The sequence below is a fragment of the Trachypithecus francoisi genome, unplaced genomic scaffold, assembly GCF_009764315.1.
Source record: "Trachypithecus francoisi isolate TF-2019V2 unplaced genomic scaffold, Tfra_2.0 Lachesis_group9, whole genome shotgun sequence".
NCBI classification, from domain to species: Eukaryota; Metazoa; Chordata; class Mammalia; order Primates; family Cercopithecidae; genus Trachypithecus; species Trachypithecus francoisi.
Window position 1 is genome coordinate 5,730,986 of NW_022681474.1, and position 20,477 is coordinate 5,751,462.

The 20,477-nt window shown below is 44.0% G+C and overlaps 1 protein-coding gene across 2 annotated transcripts in view; it reads left to right on the forward strand.

Moving 5' to 3' along the window:
* The window catches only part of USP6NL (USP6 N-terminal like), a 157,417-nt gene extending 150,116 nt beyond the window's left edge, over positions 1-7,301 (forward strand). The window contains exon 15 of one of the 2 annotated variants that reach the window (XM_033210007.1): positions 3,897-5,693. In XM_033210007.1, the coding sequence (XP_033065898.1) occupies positions 3,897-5,305 (1,409 nt within the window). In that variant the 3' untranslated portion in view covers positions 5,306-5,693. Of the gene's footprint in view, positions 1-3,896 lie in introns of both variants that reach the window. The other variant, XM_033210006.1, reaches the window with a different exon arrangement.
* Positions 7,302-20,477: the final 13,176 nt, after the last annotated feature.

Below are 20,477 nucleotides of genomic sequence, written 5' to 3' on the forward strand. Positions count from 1 at the left end.
CCATTCTCAGGAATAAATTGGTTACCACAAGACATAGAAAACTACATACAGAAATCTGCAAAGTATTGGAACTCTAAATTCTCCTATAGGGTTGTTACTGCCTGTGTCTACCTTCCACATTTGCTTTGCCCAGTTTTTTTTGATGGGGTTGTATAAAAAACGTTTTATTATAATCACTGTAATTTGTTTCATTACATTATTGACATTGAAAATGTGCTAGGACCATGAAAGCAAATGATCACAAATAATGAAGTAGGTGAGTTTTTGCTAACAGAAAAAGGCAGTCCCTAGAATTTATTTAAAACAATCCAGTTTTGAGAGTGGGGTTATAGAGCTACGGGTAGCTGCCCTTCGAAATGCCGCATGTCAGGTGAATTGAGTTTTCACTAATTGAGAATTCATGCAGACTGAAACATGGAAATCAGAATCTGGGCACCTGCAGGCAGCGCTGAGAGCAGCTTGGGTGCTTCCACTGCCAGCGCGATGTTGGGGAGAGCGCACGCAGGCGCAGCAGCAGCAGCAGACCAGATGGGAATCTCTTCCTTTTTTGGTTTTGTTTGTTTTTTAAATACTGCTATGGAGAATCTTGAAAGACATTGTAAATTATTTCGTGTGAGCTAAAAAGTTGGTGGCTCTCTGCAGGCTGCCAAAAGCCAGTGAGTGGTGGAGAAGCTTCCAGGGCTCAGTGTGACAGTCTCTGCAGTGAATCCAGTTTTGCCCCCTGTGACAGCGCATCTTCAGGCGTGCATTCACCACTCTGGGCGTCACCGTTTCCCTTTTCTTTAATGGTTATGTTTGTCATCACATTTCTTCTTACTAACCTGAGAAGGATGTTTTGATGATTGGCTGATATTATCTAATGGAATATCATCCAGCCACTGAGTTAGCCAATCAGATTACTGTGTTCTGCCCGTAGGAAATTGTCAGACAGTGGGGACCAGAGGACACTTCATAAATTCAGTTTTTCTATGATATATGTCTTTATATCTTACTGATAATTTGTGTTTGTTGGGATTATTTGCCTACAGGGAAGAAGGCATTCATATATTTGGGAGTAAATGGATGACTATTTGTAGAGCTGATAGGAAAAAACTTTTGGAGGATTCTGGATAGATTTTAATTTAATTTTTATTGCTGCTTTTTAACCTGATGTGCTGAATAACTACTTGGAGTATTCTTGACTTGCTAGTATTTCAAGTCTGCTTTCTCCATTCGTGGCATTTCAAGTTTATTTCACATATACATTCATAAAGCAAATAAAACTTTTCTGAATTACAAGCATTTTAAAGTTTGGGTTGTCAATGAAAATAATTGGTCCACATATTATAAAATATATTTCTTACTAAAAGGTTTAAGAACAACAGTGGGTTCTGCCAGCTGTTCCAGAATAGGATCTGCCTGTGGCTGTCTCAGGCCAGGAGTCATGCTGTGCGCTGCTTGCTCTTTCACAGTTCGCATCTAACCCATGGAGCAGGTGTGCAGACACTGCCTGAACAATTACCCAGGAAGCAACTTCTTCTCACTGCCTCCATGGTGGTATAGTGTAGGAGGAGGAGCAGAGGTGCTGCAGTCAGCTCAGGGTTTGAATTCTGGACCTGTGACTTGCTAGTGGTGAGCCTTTGAGCAAGTTAGTTTCTGCCTCCATTTTCCATTAAAATATGGGAAAATTGTAAAGCCCTGCACTCTCTGCCTACCACAGGCCTTACAGGTACAGCTTTCTGAGCAGAGGCCAGCACACAGTGAGTGCCTAGTGAGTATCAGCCATTAGTGTCATCATCAATCAGTATTACCACAATCGAAATCCCAGCCACCATTAAAGTGATCTAAGATAAACATGAGATCGTGTAATTCTGCTGAAAAGCCTCTAGTATTTTATAGTTAACTTGGAATAAAATCCAAATTCCTCGCCGCATTCTTCAAGGCCCCATGTGTGCCTGCCTGTCCCCAACTCAAGGCCCATGCTCAGAGGGCCGCCTCCTTGCTGGCACTCTGCTGCTCTGCCCTGTCCAGTTCCCAATCATTTTAGTTCCTTTTTCCCAGTTTAATTTTCTTCAGGGCACTTTGTATAACTAGAATATAGGCTCCAGAAGGACAGGGACATCACTTTTCTCATTCCATCCCTGTGTTGCGGACAACCAGAACAGTGTCTGCTGCATAGTAGTTGCTTTGTGTCTTTGCTGAATGGATGAATGAGTTGAAACAAACTGTAATTGCCAATTCTAACACTTTTTATTCTTTCATATGTATAAAATAAGGAGCTTGCATAAACATTGTCAAAGTAAATTTCCATTGAAACCATCAAAAATTTCTCTGGCACTTCATGAAAACGGCACAGGGGAAGAGAAGAGTGAACTGAGAATGAAAACACTGGGTTTTCACTGGGTTCCTGCCACTGTGAGATCACTTGGCTTCTCCTAGACTCTGCTTTCCCTGTAGAAAACGCAGGGAGGACTCGATGTTTCTGGAACCCTCCGGCCCTTCAGAGCTGCCCAGAAGAGGGAAGAGGAAAATGGAGGAAAAGAGGTTTCACTGGGAGGAGCCCTGGTCCTACCCAACCCCAACTTTTAACTACAGCAGTTTTGAGTATATTTTCTTTTCTATATGGGGGTTTCATATGAAATTTGGCTTAAAAAAAAAGAGTCTGCTTTTTATTTAAAAACTACTGAATCAGAAGAGCACAAAAGTTGTTTTAGCTCAATTATTCTGATCCTGATAGCTTAATTATTTAAAGGATATTGTTTCTTCATAATTCTCCGTTCCCTCCTCTCACGCCAAAAAGATCACTGAATATTTTTTGGAAATATCCTAAAGAAAATTATAATGTGCATAAGTGACAAAATTATCATCATCAAGACTGTAAGCTACGTGAAAAAAAAGACCACGTCTTATTCCTACCACTCAGCACAGTGCCTGACACTCCAACAGGCTTACTCAGTAAATATTTCTAGATGGGTGGATGGGTGGATATTTGAAAAGAGCAAAAATGCATTTTTAAATGACAGTACATTATTTTGTAAAAACAGGTGAAAAACATGGAATTTTAAGTGAAGTCTGTTGTTTCTTCAAGATGATGTTTATTAGATACACATATTATAAAAGATAATTTTTAAACACTGTTTGTTAAATGGCCAATCTGTTACACCTTCCTTTAATTCCTCGTGAAGTTTCTGCTAATTATTTAAAATACAAAACAGATAGTATCCAATACGACTTTCTTTTTTTTAAATTCCTTTTCTTTTTTGCATTTAAAGTAGGATTCTTTTAGAATGTTAGATTTCAGATAGAGAGTACTTTTTCTTTTGATCAGGAAATCGCACTGTGGGAGTATTTAATAATAATCATCTATTTGAGGACAACTTTGAGACCACAGTTAGTCATCAGTTGAGTTTTAAATTTTGCAGACCTGCTTGGCATTGATAGAAGTTGAACTGAGATTTCAAAACCATCATAGCTGAGGAAGGTTAAAGTGAAAGTAATATAGTATTGAGACACTGAACTACTAACCTGCCTGTTAGGAATAGAAATGAGAGTATCAGCTTTGCAGGCTTGAAAAAGCATTAACAACTTGTCAGCAAAATATAAGAATCGTGTTATATACAATCGTATGAAACTTACGCATAAAATTACAAAATATTCCCACCCACAATACATTGGGCCTAATATAATTGTGAGTGTTGGTATGTTTTAGTCTCAGTCTCTAAAAAACACCTCTCATCAGCCACCAGCCTTCTGTGGTATAAACAGTGTGTGTGTGGTATAAAGTGTGTGGTATGTCAGCGTGTATCTGCGCACAGATGAAAAGCATGACATTATTATGAATGGATTGCTTCTATTGGGTACTGTTTCCTCGTGTATCCTCGTGTATTATCTTTCTTAGCCTTTCTCTTTCTTTTCAGGTAAAGAGGATGAATATCCAAAGAAGCCCTTGGGACAGCTTCCGCCTGAACTTCAGTCTGGGGGCGTCCATCATCTGAGCAACGGACAGAGGAGCGTGGGCCGGCCGAGCCCGCAGGTCAGTGGCAGGAGGGAGAGCGCGGCGCCCCACAGGAGGCGCGAGCACTCCCCGCACCCCCAGAGCAGGACCGGGACACCCGAGAGGGCACAGCCACCAAGACGGAAATCGGTGGAGGAGGAGAGCAAAAAGCTTAAAGATGAGGTAGATTTTCAAAGAAAACTCCCATCGGGTCCACAGGACAGTTCCAGGCAATATAATCACGCAGCTGCCAACCAAAATAGCAACGCCACTTCAAATATCAGGAAGGAATTTGTGCCCAAATGGAATAAACCATCAGACGTCTCAGCTACGGAGAGAACTGCCAAATACACCATGGAAAGCAAAGGTCGAGCAGCGCACCCCACGCTCGCAGTCACCGCCCCAGGCCCTGCCGAGGTACGGGTGGCAAACGCGCGGCCAAAGCTGAAGGCCCTGGATGCTGAGGACGGGAAGCGGGGCTCCACTGCATCGCAGTACGACAACGTGCCGGGCCCGGAGCTGGACAGCGGTGCTTCCGTGGAGGAGGCACTGGAAAGGGCTTACTCCCAGAGCCCACGGCAGGCCCTGTACCCTCCCAGCCCGAGAAAGCCCGCTGAGCCAAGTTCTAGTCCATCAAAAGTATCCAGCAAGTTTACTTTTAAAGTACAGACTCCAAGTCATGCACGATATCCGTCCCAGCTAGACGGGGAAGCCCGAGGGCTAGCTCATCCCCCCTCCTACAGCAATCCCCCCATTTACCACGGAAACTCACCCAAACACTTCCCTACTGCCAACAGCAGCTTTGCTTCTCCACAGTTTAGCCCTGGGACTCAACTGAATCCTTCCAGGAGACCTCATGGTTCTACTCTTTCCATCAGTGCTTCTCCGGAGAAATCTTACAGCCGCCCAAGTCCCCTTGTACTGCCATCTAGTCGAATAGAAGTCCTCCCTGTTGACATTGGTGCTGGGGGATATTCGGGCAATTCAGGGTCACCAAAGAATGGAAAATTGATCATTCCGCCAGTGGATTATTTGCCAGATAACAGAACACGGTCAGAAGTTAGTTATGCATACAGACCTGAGACGCAGGGACAATCATGGACCCGAGATGCTAGCCGTGACAATTTACCAAAATACTCAGCCTTTCAGCACGCACCCTTTCAGGACCATGGCCTCCCTGCAGTTTCCGTAGATAGTCCCGTGCGGTATAAAACGTCACCGGCCGCAGAAGAGGCCAGTCCATCTGGGTATCCATATTCAGGGCCCCCGCCTCCAGCCTACCACTACAGGAATCGGGACGGGCTTTCCATGCAAGAGTCAGTGTTGCTGTGAGATTTGATGTGTACTTGCTAAAGACAAGAGAGAAACCCCGTGAAACCAACATTGCTATGTTCATAGTTGCCAAAGCAGTATTTATACTATTGTAAACAGCTTGCACATCTCTCCTGTCTGTGAGTAGTAAGGATACAGGGAAATGTCTTCAGCCCCACGTAGATGCTGCTTAAGATGAGCATTTAAATTGCATCATCACTGACCTGTTAGAATTTAACCCGGAAACATAGCAATAGCATTTAGGGATGCACGCACAATGGTAATTTATTACTCAGTTCCGTTTATGTTTTTCTCCAAAACCTGAACATTTTTACTCTGTTGACTCATTCTATTTTGACTAATGTTACAAAGTACTGAAAAAACTGTAGAATAGATATTTTTAACGCTATATGTAGTGTATGTGTCTTTTAATAGATAACAGGCATCTATTCATACACGTTTGAACACGGAGCTAAAGAAACATTTTTAAAAAAACTACTTTTAATCCAGATCCATGGAATAATATGTAATTCTTGTTTTCCTTGTCTTTTAGTCCAGTTTTTCTTTTTCCCTCTCATATTTTTAACCTGGGTCCTAAACTGACTGAAGAGTTTGTCTTGACTTTATTAATTGCAATCTCACAGAATGCTCATCATTCTCCTTCAGCTGTTGCCATTTTCTTTCAATCTGAAAATTAAAGACATTGGAGAGAAAGGCTAACCACTTAATGGTGCTTAAAAATTGGGGCAGTTAAAATAAGTTTACGGCCAAAGGTGCAGCAGTGCTTATCGTATCCATTTCCTAAGAGATCAGTCTTAGTGCGTTTATGCCCTTTGTTCTGGTCTGACTCTTGGGAATCTCAGAGCGGGAGAAGTTGCAGCTTACTGATCCCTCAGTGCTCACAGTACTCGTGTGGGGCAGCCAAACTAACTGGATTAGCAGTGTGGTTACTTCTCACTTCTGCCCCGACTCACGTAGCTTCTCCCCATGAAAGTCCCAGGGTGGCCATTCACACAATCCGTTTCTGACCTCTTTAGGGAATATAGTCGACGGATGTTGCTGCACCTCATCAGGCCATTACATTGTCCATGTTAAAATTATAGAAATGATCCTAGTTTTTCATAGGAGCCTAGGATTTTGATCTTTTTAAAACACAGTGTGATTTCATGCTTTTGAAAATGTTTCATTGAAACAAATTCAGGCTCCTGGTTTAAAAAGAAATTAGTGATGTCTTTCAACACTCTGTCACTCTGCAGCCGCCAACGCACTGCCGAAGGCACGGCGCCCCAAGAGGGTGGGGCTTCGCGTTTAATCGGGGAACTTGTTTTAAACACTCTGTTACTCTGCAGCCGCCAAAGCACTGCCGAAGGCACGGCGCTCCAAGAGGGTGGGACTTCGCGTTTAATCGGGGAACTTGCTTTCAACATTGCTTATATTTGAATAGTAGAAAACCCGACATTGATTTTCTTCCTGTTGCAAGGTGGGGCTTTAAGCTTTCAAGGTACAATAGTATGTCTTTTAAAATGAAAGTAACATTTGTTTAGCTAGTGAATGTGACAATATTTTTTATGTATATAATGAGTCTAATGTAATTTTAATCAACGCGGTAATGATGTTATTAAATAGCAGAACAAATGCAGTGTATTAAAGCTAAACACTACATTGAAACGCAAACAAAATTCTGATGAAATAACTGGGCTCTTGATTCAGATTAGGTGGAAGCTGAGAAATAAATGTATATAAATATGTAGCTGAGGATATTAATTCCCATTTTAAAACCATGATTCTGTGACTTGTCATAAACCAAGCTGTACAATTTAGTTTATAATAGCAGTATCTGAGCTGCTCAAAAATATATATATCAACAGTGGTAAATACTGTAGATTTATATATATATATATGCAAAAAATATATATATACACACAAGCACTATTTTCTTATGTCATTTATGACATTTTTTATCTGTATACTTTTTTTGATGTGATTGTTTTTTAACATGCTAAAAGTAATAAGTATATTTTGTTTTGTGTCTTTATGTGCATTTTTTTCATACGGCAAAAATGGTGCACCCCCTGATGCTTTGAAGGCTAATTCTCTTCTAATTGAGTAACTGTTGCCTAGTATTCACCTGTGTTACCTTGTATATGTCACGGTTCTATGTTTAATGCTTTACTAATTTCCAGTAAGACTATATTTAAAACTACATAACCTTTCCTTATTTTATTTAGTATGACATTGTTAATAGCAATAAGGCAGCATTTCTAGTCTTCCTCATCTCTGTTTTCTAAGTAGGAAAATGTAATTTGAAATTACCTTGCCACCATACAGTTTTACTTTTTCAAGTTTATTTTTTAATAAGAGGTAATGAAATAATGATAAAAGATAAAGAGATTGGTAAAGTATATTTATGAAAAACCCATTTAGTACAGATTTTCATAGTGCAAAGACTGATTTTACCCTGTAACTGCTTGTACATTGTGTATTTTGTCATTAAGTCTTTCATTCATGGCAATTTTGCCTCAGAAAGCGCTTTGGCATAGTTTCTATTTTATACAATATTTAGTCTGAGAAGTTAAGCTAGACCTAAGATCTCAAAAGTTTTAAAACTTTGACGTTTCATATGTTTGTTTATTAATAGGATTTTTTTTTAAATGAACATCTTTTTAAAGCTCAGAGATGTGTATAAATTCAGGTTTCATTATCAATAATAGACTGTTTCACTGAGAGAATGAAAAGAGGCCGGGCGCAGTGGCTCACGCCTGTGATCCCAGCACTCTGGGAGGCTGAGGCGGGCGGATCACCTGAGGTCAGGAAATCGAGACCATCCTGGCCAGCATGGTGAAACCCCGTCTCTACTAAAAGTACACAAATGAGTTGGGTGTAGTGGCGTGTGCCTGTAATCCCAGCTACTCGGGAGGCTGAGGCAGGAGAATCTCTTGAACCAGGGAGTCAGAGGTTGCGGTGAGCCGACATCATGCCACTGCACTCCAGCCCGGCAACAGAGCAAGATTCCATCTCAAAAAAGTGAAAAGAGATTCAACCAAGAGGACATCTCTGGAGAAGCAAAACAGATGTTTATAGGACACGATTGTTTCACCTTTGTTTTTCCATCGTAAGAAGATTCCAGTACTAAATGTCGCCATACCCCGTGGTACTTTTCAAGTCGACTTTCATAGTTGCGGTCACTTCAAGTCTCTGCCTCGGGTGCCCTTAGGATGCAAGCACAAGAACAGACACCTGACCAGCAAAACCCCTTTCTCTTCGCTGTCATGATGCGAGAAAAGCATGCCATGCCTACCAGTAGGGATCTCTTCAGGGAGGACCTACAGCTTCATCTTCTGGATTGAAGATTAGTCTTGATGATGTTTTGGAATCAGTCCTTTATCTTAGTATGCACTTGATTATGAGTTTTAAGATGATGGTTTTAGGATTTCTTTTATTTTTTGTCTTTTATTTTAAATTGTTCTTTAATGGATTTTAAATGTCTGTATCTAACGTGGGTATTAATGCTTATTGGCCAAGTGGATTTTAAGAAGTGAAACTTTTTTTTGAGATGGAATTTTGCTCTGTCGCCCAGACTGGAGTACAGTGGCTACATCTCAGCTTGCTGCAACCTCTGCCTCCCAAGTTCAAGCGGTTCTCCTGTCTCAGCCTCCCATGTAGCTGGGATTAAAGGTGTCCACCATCACACCTGGCTTTTTTTTTTTTTTTTTTGTATTTTTAGTAGAGACAGGGTTTCACCGTGTTGACTAGGCTGGTCTCAAACTCCTGACCTCAAGTGATCCACCTGCCTTGGCCTCCCAAAGTGCTGGGATTACAGGTGTGAGCCACTGTGCCCAGCCCTAACTTTACTTTTAAGATGACCCAAAGTCATGAGAATAGGAAAAAGCAATCTGATTAACATTTATGCATTTTATTTTCAGAAGGACTTTCAGTTATCCATAAATCTAAGCATAACTGCTACCATTTATGCATGAGAAGATGACAGGAACTAATATAAAGAGCAGACCTTGACCCTTGCTGGGTCTTGAGAATAACTATAATTCTTTAGAATTATTGCATGAACTTTAAAAAAATTTGTCTGCATAGGTTACATCCCAGACCACTTAAATCAGAATATCTTGGATGGAATCCAGACATCAGGTTATTGTATTTTCCCGCATAATTTAAAGTTCAGTCATTAAGCTCTTAAATCCTCCTAAAGTTGATTGTTTTATATTCCCACTATGAGATACCTAAAAGATTCTTAACAGACCAAGAGTTTCAGAGGTTAGAAACTCGAATGTTGGGCAAGTTAGGAAAAATTCCACCAGCAAAATTAACATTACCAGCCATATCTGCAAATGCTCATGAACTGCTGACAGTTACGGCATCAAACGGAAGATGGCAGGCCCTGTCGTTCCACTCAGGTGCTGCTTACAACAGTCCTCAACAGAGGGAGAGCCTCCCTAAGATTTCCATGTTCCTAGACAAAGTCCTAAGCTGTGTGGAAGTCTGCGAGCATTTTCAGTATATGAGGAGCTGAGAAAGTGCTGCCTGTCTGGTCCTTCATTTGGCCAGCCAACATTCTGTCGAGCACCTGCATTGTGCTAGGTTCATGCTTCCAGATGTGAGATGTGTGTTCTGATCTGACAATGTATTTTGTAATCTGTCTCTCAATCAGTGTTGGAGATATGCACAGGCTATTATAGGCATATTATAGACATATATAAAGGCCAAATAGTGATCCCAGCCCAAGAGGTTCAGGGAAGTCTTATGAAGGATTTGCCTCAGCTGAGCCTGACAGGACAGGCATGTAGAAGGACAAGAGGGAGAGAGAGCAGGGCATTCTGCAGAGGGGAGCAAGAGCAGCTGCATGGGATATGTGAGGAGATCTGCCACTGGGATGTGTATGTGGGGTAGGCATGGGGGTGGAGAGGGGTGAGGGGGTCCACAGAGACAGGATGGTGGAGGCAGTTTTGTGTGCAATTGAACTTGATCCTGTAGTTGGTTTTGGCCTGGTGTGGTCTCTCCACGCTGTGGAGGTGAAATGTGAGGGAACAACCCTGGGGACAGTGAGGGAGACGGGACAAACCTTTCATCTAAAAGGTGGTACAGAGCTTAAGGCCAGGGAAAAAGGTAAGAAGAAAAGGTGATTGAGAACTAATTACCAAGGGAAACTGGCAAGACCTAACTGGGTGAGTGTAATCCGAATGATCATAATGAGACAACAGCTAACACTGAATGCTGGCTGTGTGTTTGGCAGTCTGCTAGACATTTTACTGGTATTAACCGATTTAATCCTCACAATAACGATGAATTATGTACTACTATAATTGCCAGTTTACAGACAAAAACTAAGGCGCAAAGTTTAACTCGCCCCAAGCGACACAGTGGATAAGTAAAAGGGCGAGGACTGTGCCTCCCTCTCTCCCCTAACAGTTTTAAGGAGATAACAATTTACCTGCCACAAAATTTACCCATTTTAGGTTTATACTTAGATGATTTTTTAGTAAGTTTATAGAGTTGTGCAGCTATCACAACCAATGTTAGAACAACTCAAAAGAAAGTCTTCCCCGTTTGCAATTAAGCCTCATTTCCATTTCCACACAGCAACTTTGTGTCCTTCAGGTTTGCCGTTTCTGAACATTTCCTGTACATGGAATCAGACGTGGTCTTTTGTGTCTGGCTTCTTTCACTCAGTAATGTTTCTGTCGTGGCATCTGCAGTAATTGCTTTCATCTCTATTGCTGAATGCTATTCCATTGTATGGCTGTGTCAGATTGTTAATTGATCCGTTGATAGATTGTTTTCATGCTGCTGTGACCATTTGTGTACAAGTCTTTGTGCAGACATACGTTTAACTTTTTAGGAAATTGCCAAACTGTTATCCAAAGAAGCTGCACCATTTTACATTTGCACCAGCAATGTAGGAGGGTTCCAATATCGCCACATCCTCACCAACACTTGTGATTATGTGCCTTTTAAAATGATAGCCATCCTAGTGGATGTGAAATGGTAACTCATTGTGGCTTTGATTTACATTTCCTTGATAGCTGATGATGTTGAGCATTTTTCATGTGCTTATGGGCCATTTATATATCGTCTTTGGTGAAATGTCTATTTAAATCTTTTGCTCACTTTTCAGTTGAGTTTTTTTTTTCTTACTAAATACTAAGAGTTCTTAATATATTCTGGATACAAGTCCTTTTAAGACATGATTTTCAAATATTTTCTCCCAGTCTGACTTATCTTTTCCTAATGGTGTCTTTTGAAATGTCCTTGTTTTTAATTTTAATGAAGTCCAATTTATTAGTTTCCTTATACGAGTCATGCTTTTAGTACTGTATCTCTCTGCCTAACTCAAAGTCACAAAGATTTTCTCCTGTGTTTTGTCGTGGAAGTTTTATAGTTTTAGGTCTTAAATTTGGGCTTATGAGCTGTTTTAAATGAATTTTTATGTATGGTGTGAGGTAAAGATCTAAATTCCTATGGATATTCAATGGTCTTAGCACGATGTGTTAAAGGGACTCCTTTTCTCCACTGTGGCCCTGTCAAAAATCAACTGAACATATATGTAAGAGTTAAATTTTGAAATTGGGACATAGACATTCTCCATTCTTTTTCACATTATTTTGGCTAATCTGGGTCCTCTGCATTTCTGTATAACTTACCAGGTCTGCTTGTTAGTTTTTGCAAGAGGCCTGCTGGGATTTCGATAGGGAATGTTTTGAATCTGCAGATCAGTCAAGGAAGAAATGCCATCTTAACAGCATTGGGGCCGGGCGCGGTGGCTCAAGCCTGTAATCCCAGCACTTTGGGAGGCCGAGACGGGTGGATCACGAGGTCAGGAGATCAAGACCATCCTGGCTAACACGGTAAAACCCCATCTCTACTAAAAAATACAAAAAAAAAAAAAAAAAAAACCTAGTCGGGCGAGGTGGCGGGCGCCTGTAGTCCCAGCTACTCGGGAGGCTGAGGCAGGAGAATGGCGTAAACCCAGGAGGCGGAGCTTGCAGTGAGCTGAGATCCGGCCACTGCACTCTAGCCTGGGCCACAGAGCGAGACTCTGTCTCAAAAACAAAACAAAACAAAACAAAAAAACACAGTATTGGGTCTTCCAGTCTATAAACATGGAATGCCTCTCCATTTATTTTGATCTTTAATTTCTCTCAGCAGTGTTGTATAATACCAGACTATGTCTTGTACTTCTATGGTTAAAATTATTACTACTTTCTCTTGTGAATGGAGCTGTTTTCTTCAGAGCCTGTGCTCTGAAATACCACGCTTCACTGTTATGGGGAGAGGAAGGGTCAAGATGGATTTCTGCAGTTCCTGGGTTGGGCGGTAGGGTGAAGAGTGGGGCCACCATCTCATAAAAGGAATTCAGAAGGTGCTGGTTTAGGTTTAGTGGGAAAAGGACTTCTGTTTTGACATGTAGAGTTTGAGGATTAGAAGATTGACAGATGATGTCTGACAGGTGGTTGGGTGTCCCAGAGAGAGATGGGGACTCCCCAGCATGTAGGGGGCAGAGTCACGAGAGTGCTGGCCCGGGAGATATGCCAGCTGAGGCGGGGCACCTGGGACGACAGCACAGCTGAGCCGCAAACACGAAGACATTTGTTAAGTTATCAGCCACGTCTGCATCACAGATACTACCATTTAGCAAAGTTATCTTTGAAAAGACATCGACATCCCTGTGCATTTGTCAGTCTGGTAGAGGGGACTGGAGGTTGTCAAGTCTGCACTGTAGTCTGAGTGTGCCACACATTAGCAATGTGACCTTGGACCACACACACTCCTCTTCTGGGCCTCACTTTGCTCTGCTGTAAGGTGTGGGCATTTAAGAGGTGCCAGAGGGAAAGGAGCCTCTGAAGGACTTGCAGGGGCAGTTGCAGCTGATGGCGCAGTGTTTGAGTGTCCAGGGATGGGAGTCAGACTGGCTGAGGTTTCAACTTTGCATCCATGGCCAGCCACTGTTCCAGGTCCCATTGAGATCATCATGTAACAGGACAACAAAGTCCCTGTCCTCATGGGGCTTATGTTCTGATCCATTTCCTCACCTATGAAATGAAGATTATAGTTTTTATTTCATAGAGTCATGAAGATTGAGTTAATCTCTGAAATGTCCACACAGCTTTGTCACTCAAGAATGATTTGGAATGTTAGGGATAGTCACACGTCACCGCAGTGCTAGGTTTCAGTGACCAGGAGCGATGTGGAGCCGAGTCTAGTGAGTGTCCAGAGGTAAAGACGCAGTAAGGTCACATGTGACCCATGAGAGAGGAGGCACAGGCAGGGCAATCTGAGGAGACGGTGCCATGGCTGGAGGAGCAGGGGCTCCAGGAAGGAGGCACGCTGGACATGCAGCAGGAGGGTCCAATGAGGGAGGCCTGGAAAGTCCACTTGGACTTGACAATGAGGAGCTCTCTGCTGTCACCTGCTGTCATTCCTAGAGTCAGAATCAGACTGCAGTGGCCGCAGGCACAAGTGGGAAGTGATGCAGCTCTCCAGGGTTTGGATGAGATGGGATGTGCAGCGATTGCCTCATAGCTGGAGCAAAGGATGTGTTACATTAGGGATTGGGAGGGTGCATGCATTTACATGGAAAAATAATGCGAATTAGCAATAGGTTGGACTTTAGAATTCTCAAGTACTTCCACAAAGCATCCCTTGGTTTTATTCCAGTTTGTTGCTTTATGTATTCATAAGTATTAAACACCAATTACTAAATTTTCTGTAATTCAGATTTGTCATTTGGAGGAAAGCAGACAGCACTGAGAAACTTCTACGTATGTGAACATCATTGACTTCGTCGAGCAGTGATTTAAATTCTGCTCTACATGTAAACAAAGAGGAGATGTGATTTAGAAATAGCATATGGGGGGGCCAAGCACAGCGGCTCATGCCTGTAATCCCAGCACTTTGGGAGGCTGAGGCTGGTGGATCACCTCAGGTCAGGAGTTTGAAAGCAGCCTAAGCAAAACCCAGCTCTACTAAATACAAAAAACTAACCTGGCATGGTGGCGCACACTTGTAATCCAGCCTACTCAGGAGGCTGAGGCAGGAGGATCACTTGAACCCCGGAGGTGCAGGTTGCAGCGAGCCGAGATCACGCCATTGCATCATGCCTGGGCAACAGAGCTGGAAGGGACAGTGGACCTCAACCCTGCTGCAAAGAAGAATCCCCTGAAGTGCTGCTAAAAATACTGATGTTCAGGCCCACCCAAGACCAACTACATCGAATCACTTGTTTTGTTTTTTGGTTTTTTTAGAGAGAAGCTCTTACTTTGCTACCCAGGCTGGAGTGCAGTGGCATGATCATAGCTCACTGCAGCCCCAGACTCCTGGGCTAAAGCGATCCTCCTTCCCCAGCCTCCTGAGTAGCTGGAACTACAGACATGAGCCACCAAACCCAGCTAATTTTTTTTTTTTAATTGTAGTGATAGGGTCTTGGTATGTTGCCCAGGCTGGTCTTGAACTCTGGGCTCAAGCACTTCTCCCGCCCCAGCCTCCCAAAGTGCTGGGATTATAGGCATGAACCACCATGCCCAGTCATCTTTCTTGATTCTTCTGACTCCCATATCTTCTATTACTACCAGAAAATACCTTAAAATGATACTAGATTTTTTACTTAGAGGTTTTGAGTGGGACCGTGGAAAGAACACAGGCTTGAAAACAATTTGGAGACAAGTCTCAGCTTCTCTACTAAACTGCATCAGACATCAGGCTCAGGAATAGAGACAGGGAAAACGAGTCCTTCCCTGCAGGCTGCTCCAAGGCTTCACCGAGATGATGGACATGTCTTCGGTGCCTGGAACGGACGCTCAAGGAGGGCTAAAGGGGCCGGGCGCGGTGGCTCAAGCCTGTAATCCCAGCACTTTGGGAGGCCGAGACGGGCGGATCACGAGGTCAGGAGATCGAGACGATCCTGGCTAACATGGTGAAACCCCGTCTGTACTAAAAATACAAAAAAAAAACTAGCCGGGCGACGTGGCGGGCGCCTATAGTCCCAGCTACTCGGGAGGCTGAGGCAGGAGAATGGCGTGAACCCGGGAGGCGGAGCTTGCAGTGAGCTGAGATCTGGCCACTGCACTCCAGCCTGGGCGGCAGATCGAGACTCCGTCTCAAAAAAAAAAATAAAAAATAAAAAATAAAAAAATAAAAAAAAAAGGAGGGCTAAAGGATGAGTTTAAATGTTCGCATGGGGAAGGGCGAATGCTATTCATATTTAAAAGGCCTTTCTTCCCTTTAGACTTATAAAGTGCCCCCAAATGAAATATGGGCCAAGAACAGTAAAGGAAAATGTAGAAGTGCAAAGTTACTAAACATGTACCACATCATCATTAAACTGAAGTTGAAACAATGATTGGCAAAAATAAGGTTGTTCACGCCCTGCTAGGGAGAAAAAAACTGCATTCCAAAAATGCACCACTTTTTAGCCTCAGAATTTATATGAATATTGTTTGGTCCAGCAATCCTACTCCTATGAACAGAAATGTGAGTGAGAAAAGATACATGTAAAAGGATGTTTTTTGCACCTTTTCTTTTTTTTGAGACAGAGTCTTGCTCTGCTGTCCAGGCTGGAGTGCAGTGGCTCAGTCTCAGCTCACAGCAACCTCCGCCTCCTGGGTTCAAACGATTCTCGTGTTGCACTTTTTTTTTTTAATAGAGAAAAACTGGAAATAAGATGAATGTCAGTAGAGGACAGGTTAAATTATGGTACATCCACGTAGAAGAAAACCATTCACCCTGTGAAAACTTGTAGGTCGCTTTCTATGTACTGGCATGGAAAGAAATCTCTCATTTATCACCAAGTGAAGAAGAGCTACAGTGTTCACATCTGCCTCCCCTGCATATCCATCCTGACGGCCTCTGCCTCCCCTGCCTATCCATCCTGACGGCCTCTGCCTCCCCTGCCTATCCATCCTGATGACCTCTGACCAGGCTTGGAGCATTACAGTGCCAGCTGGACAGGAGAGGGGAGTCGTTGACATGAGCTTGAGGTTCTTCTGGGCCATCAGGAGGTGTGTGAGAGCTTTGTCTGCATGAAGACTGGAGGGCCTCCTGGGACATGAAGATCTCAGGACTGATGGTCAGGCACCTGGGATGTGAGAATCAGCCACAGTGAAGTATGGCAGGGAGCTGTGGAGGGGAGAAAGGGGGCAGGGCCCAGGTAGGTGGGAACAGATGGGAGTGGGACAGGATGCACAGTCCCCACCTGGGCACCACTCAGGTGACAGAGCCATACCAGCACTGAGAGCTGTGGGTGGAACTCAGCCAGCTTGGTCCCCAGGGAGGGTCTCACAGGGCTATTCCCTCTTCCACAGTCTTGTTCTTTCCGTCTGGGGAGGAGGAAGGGGTGAGAAAAATCAGAGCGGTGACCGGGGTTGCCCTGACACCAGCTGGTGGTCAGAGGCCCGGGAGTCCTGGAAGCCACGGGACACCACCAGAAGCACATGGAGTGCCCACGGCCAGGGCGGCTGGAAGAGGAGGGCGCTTCACTGTGTCCACCACTGAAGCTGAAGGTCAAAATGATGCTGTGAGTGTGAAAGCTCAACAAGCAATAATCCTAGTTTTTGAAAGGCAGATATCGCAGAGATGGGAAGCCCTCAAAACGTGGAGGGAACCTCAGATCAGACACCTCCTGTTCCCTTCCTGCTGAATAAATCGATGCTGGACTTAAAGATTTCTTTTTTAAAGCATGGGAAGTGGCCAACCCTGATCAGAAACAATGAGAAAGTGTTTACTGATACCAGAAAGGAGGTGGAGGAGGTTTGAACCTCCAATTGACCCACCTTTTTAAAATCACTGGGTGATCTGCTAGTCCAGGAGAGCCTGTTCTTTTGGATTCCATGAGTTGCTAAAATGCTGAGATGTGGGGTGTTGTCACAGTTGTCCACTCTTACTTTGTCAAGAGTATTTACTGTGAAACCCTGTCTCTACTAAAAATGCCAAAAAATTAGTCGAGCGTGGTGGCGGGCGCTACTCAGGAGGCTGAGGCAGGAGAATTGCTGGAACCTGGGAGGTGGAGGTTGCAGTGAGCCAAGATCGCACCACTACACTCCAGCCTGGGCGACAGAGCAAGACTCCATCTCAAAAAATAATAATAATTAAAAAAAATTAAAAATATACAACAGAGAAGAAAGAAGAAGACCATAAACTCAAAAGCAGTCCTTACATTGAACATATTTACCCTTTAAAAAAAATCCTCTTTACTGACCTATTTTTCTTCCCCTCGTTGCAAACTGGGAACAATTCAATGGACTGGTGCTGTCCACACACGAGCATCTGAGGGCCTCTGAACTTGTGTGTTTCAATACCAGATGATATGATTAGAGTGTGTGGTTTGTAGAAAATTAAATTCTTTAGCCAAACCAGCTGCTAAAGCTTCTGCCCAGAATCAATTTACTATTAGAAGTCCTGGAAAGTAATAAACATACTGTAACTATTAATTTTTGAAAGTAACCTCAGAGAAGTAATCCAGGCTTGAAACAACTTTTGCAGCACCAGATGGAGTGTGAGTTTAATCAGCCTCCTGAAAAGGGAACTGCACAATGTATTCTTAAAAATTCACTATCATCTCTGAGTTAGGCCTTAGAGAAGCCAAAGGAAGTATGGGAAGAATCAAGAACTTAGAAGAAGCTGAGATAAGAAATGACCCAGCACTTTGGGAGGCCGAGACGGGCGGATCACGAGGTCAGGAGATCGAGACCATCCTGGCTAACACGGTGAAACCCCGTCTCTACTAAAAAATACAGAAAACTAGCCGGGCGAGGTGGCGGCGCCTGTAGTCCCAGCTACTTGGGAGGCTGAGGCAGGAGAATGGCGTGAACCTGGGAGGCGGAGCTTGCAGTGAGCTGAGATCCGGCCACTGTACTCCAGCCTGGGCGACAGAGCGAGACTCCGTCTCAAAAAAAAAAGAAATGACAAACGCAGGGAAGCCCAGAAGTTCTTTTACGATAAAATGTGGTGGCAGCAGTGGGGACAATGGACCCGTCTAGAATCCAGTCACCTGGCCAGCTTCGCCTGAGCCTTTGGCCTCACCTGACCAGTGTCCCACACACAGGGTGGCAGAGTGAAAGGCTGGCTGTCCATGGACCCTCAGGACGTCCCCATCACACCCGGTGCCAGGAGGCTTCTGCATGTCTCAGTGCAATCCTGAGAACTCGTGTGTGATTGGCAGGTGACCAATGAAGACACAGTCCAGCAGCATCTACTGACCTGTCTGTGGTCTCATGACTCAGCGGGACCGGACCTCACCCTTGTCTGTGATCTCATGACTCAGCGGGACCAGACTTCACCCTTCCCAACTCCTGCTCCACCCCAAAGCCGACTAAAGGCGACCAATGAAGAAACAGCCGACACTATGCATACACCTTGCCTGCAGCCAGACAGCCCACAACCTGAGTGACAGAAGAGGACAGAGGCGAGTTACTAGGTTGGTGCAAAAGTAATAGTTATAAAAATGCAAAACCAACCAACGAACCCAGTCAGGAATATTCAAAAAATGATATTTTGGCCCACAATATGGGTAAAAACAACCCAACAAAACTTAGATCTCAATGCATTGCTGTATACAGCATATGTTTGATGACGTCCCCATGTCACACATTTGTTCATTGACTGTAACGTCATGGACCATCTACCATGTACCAGTGAGTGTCCAGCAGAATAAAGTTAAATTTTGTTCACTAGGCTCCTAAACAAGACCCTAGGCTGGACGTGGTGGCTCATGCCTGTAATCCCAGCACTTTGGGAGGCAGGCAGGTGCATCACCTGAGGTCAGGAGTTCAAGACCTGGTCAACATGGTGAAACCTCATCTGTACTAAAAATACAAAAATTAGCCTGGGGTGGTGGCAGGTGCCTGTAATCCCAGCTACTCAGGAGGCTGAGGCAGGAGAATCACTTGAAACCGGGAAGTGGAGGTTACAGTGAGCCAAGATCATGCTGCTGCATTCCAGCCTGGGCAATAGAGCAAGACTCCATCTCAAAAACAAAACCAAAACCAAAAAAAAAAAAACCCAAAAACAAAAACCAAGACCCTAGTGGAAGCCTTCAGTTAACACTTGCTTAGATGATTTCAATAAATTTATACTCAGTCTATCTCAAATGTTACCCTTAAAACCCAATTTGGGTTATGTCATTTTCCCGCTTAGAAACCTTCAGCAGTTGCCCTGGCCATCAAATTAAATATGCACCACTCGTTCCACCTGGCTTCTGAGGCCGTTGAGATATCAGTCGTGAACCTTCTTTGCAGTGGGGTTTTTCTGTGTCTGCTGCCTGGGGCCCTCGGGCCTCCTTGGAAATGACTTGAAGGTGGCGAGTTTGGGGGTAGTGAAATTGGAAGTTTCTATGCAAATAAGGAGCTTTACTGGCTTAAGAGACCAGCCAAGAGGAACAGCTGGACTCCTAGCCTTGTGAGTTACAGGTTTTCCTGGGTGTATTTTCAAAAGCTTGATCCATGTTCCAGACCCCGCCGTGCCTGCCCTGCAGTGGGAAGAGGACCTTGCCAGTGCGCACAAAGTACACCACCCACCTGCCTATGGGCAGAGGTACAAGGCATGGTTCGCCACAAGTGTTTCTGCGTCCTGTCTCTCTCCTCTGTTGCTGTGTACTCCCGTCCCAAATCTAAGACTCTCACCACCTTGTACCACTTATCTTGCAAACTCCAGCATCATATTTCCATTTAAATAAGGGTGTCAGATCTCACATATGGATCTCTCTCCAGTGGCCAAGGTTTTTCATAAAACTCTTCTTACCCAGTTTCAGGTTACACAGAATATTTTAGGAAAGGGTTCATTTGAACTGGAAGTGAAACTATGCTATTACCCAGCTCACCGATTCTGAAACTTCAGTGTGCACACAAATCACCTGGGGACCTTGCTCCAATGTGAATTCTGATCCCGTAGGTGTGTGATTTGCTTGGAGACTGTATTTCTCATAAGCTCCCGGGTGCAGTTGATGCTGCAACTCTAGGGACCACACTGTGAGCGAGAAGGATCAATGCCAGACTCCCCGGAAGAGCAGTCAGGAAGAAGTTCAAGTTCGCCAGCCCCACCCCGGGCCCTAGTGAGCAGGGCAGAGGCCCCAGATGAAGAGGCAACTGCAGACCACAGTTCCCAGAGCACAGAGTGGCATCCTTCGCAGAGCTCGCGGACATGCATGAGACAGTAGCTGTCTTCCTCCATGTCCCAGCAGACTTCATTTATT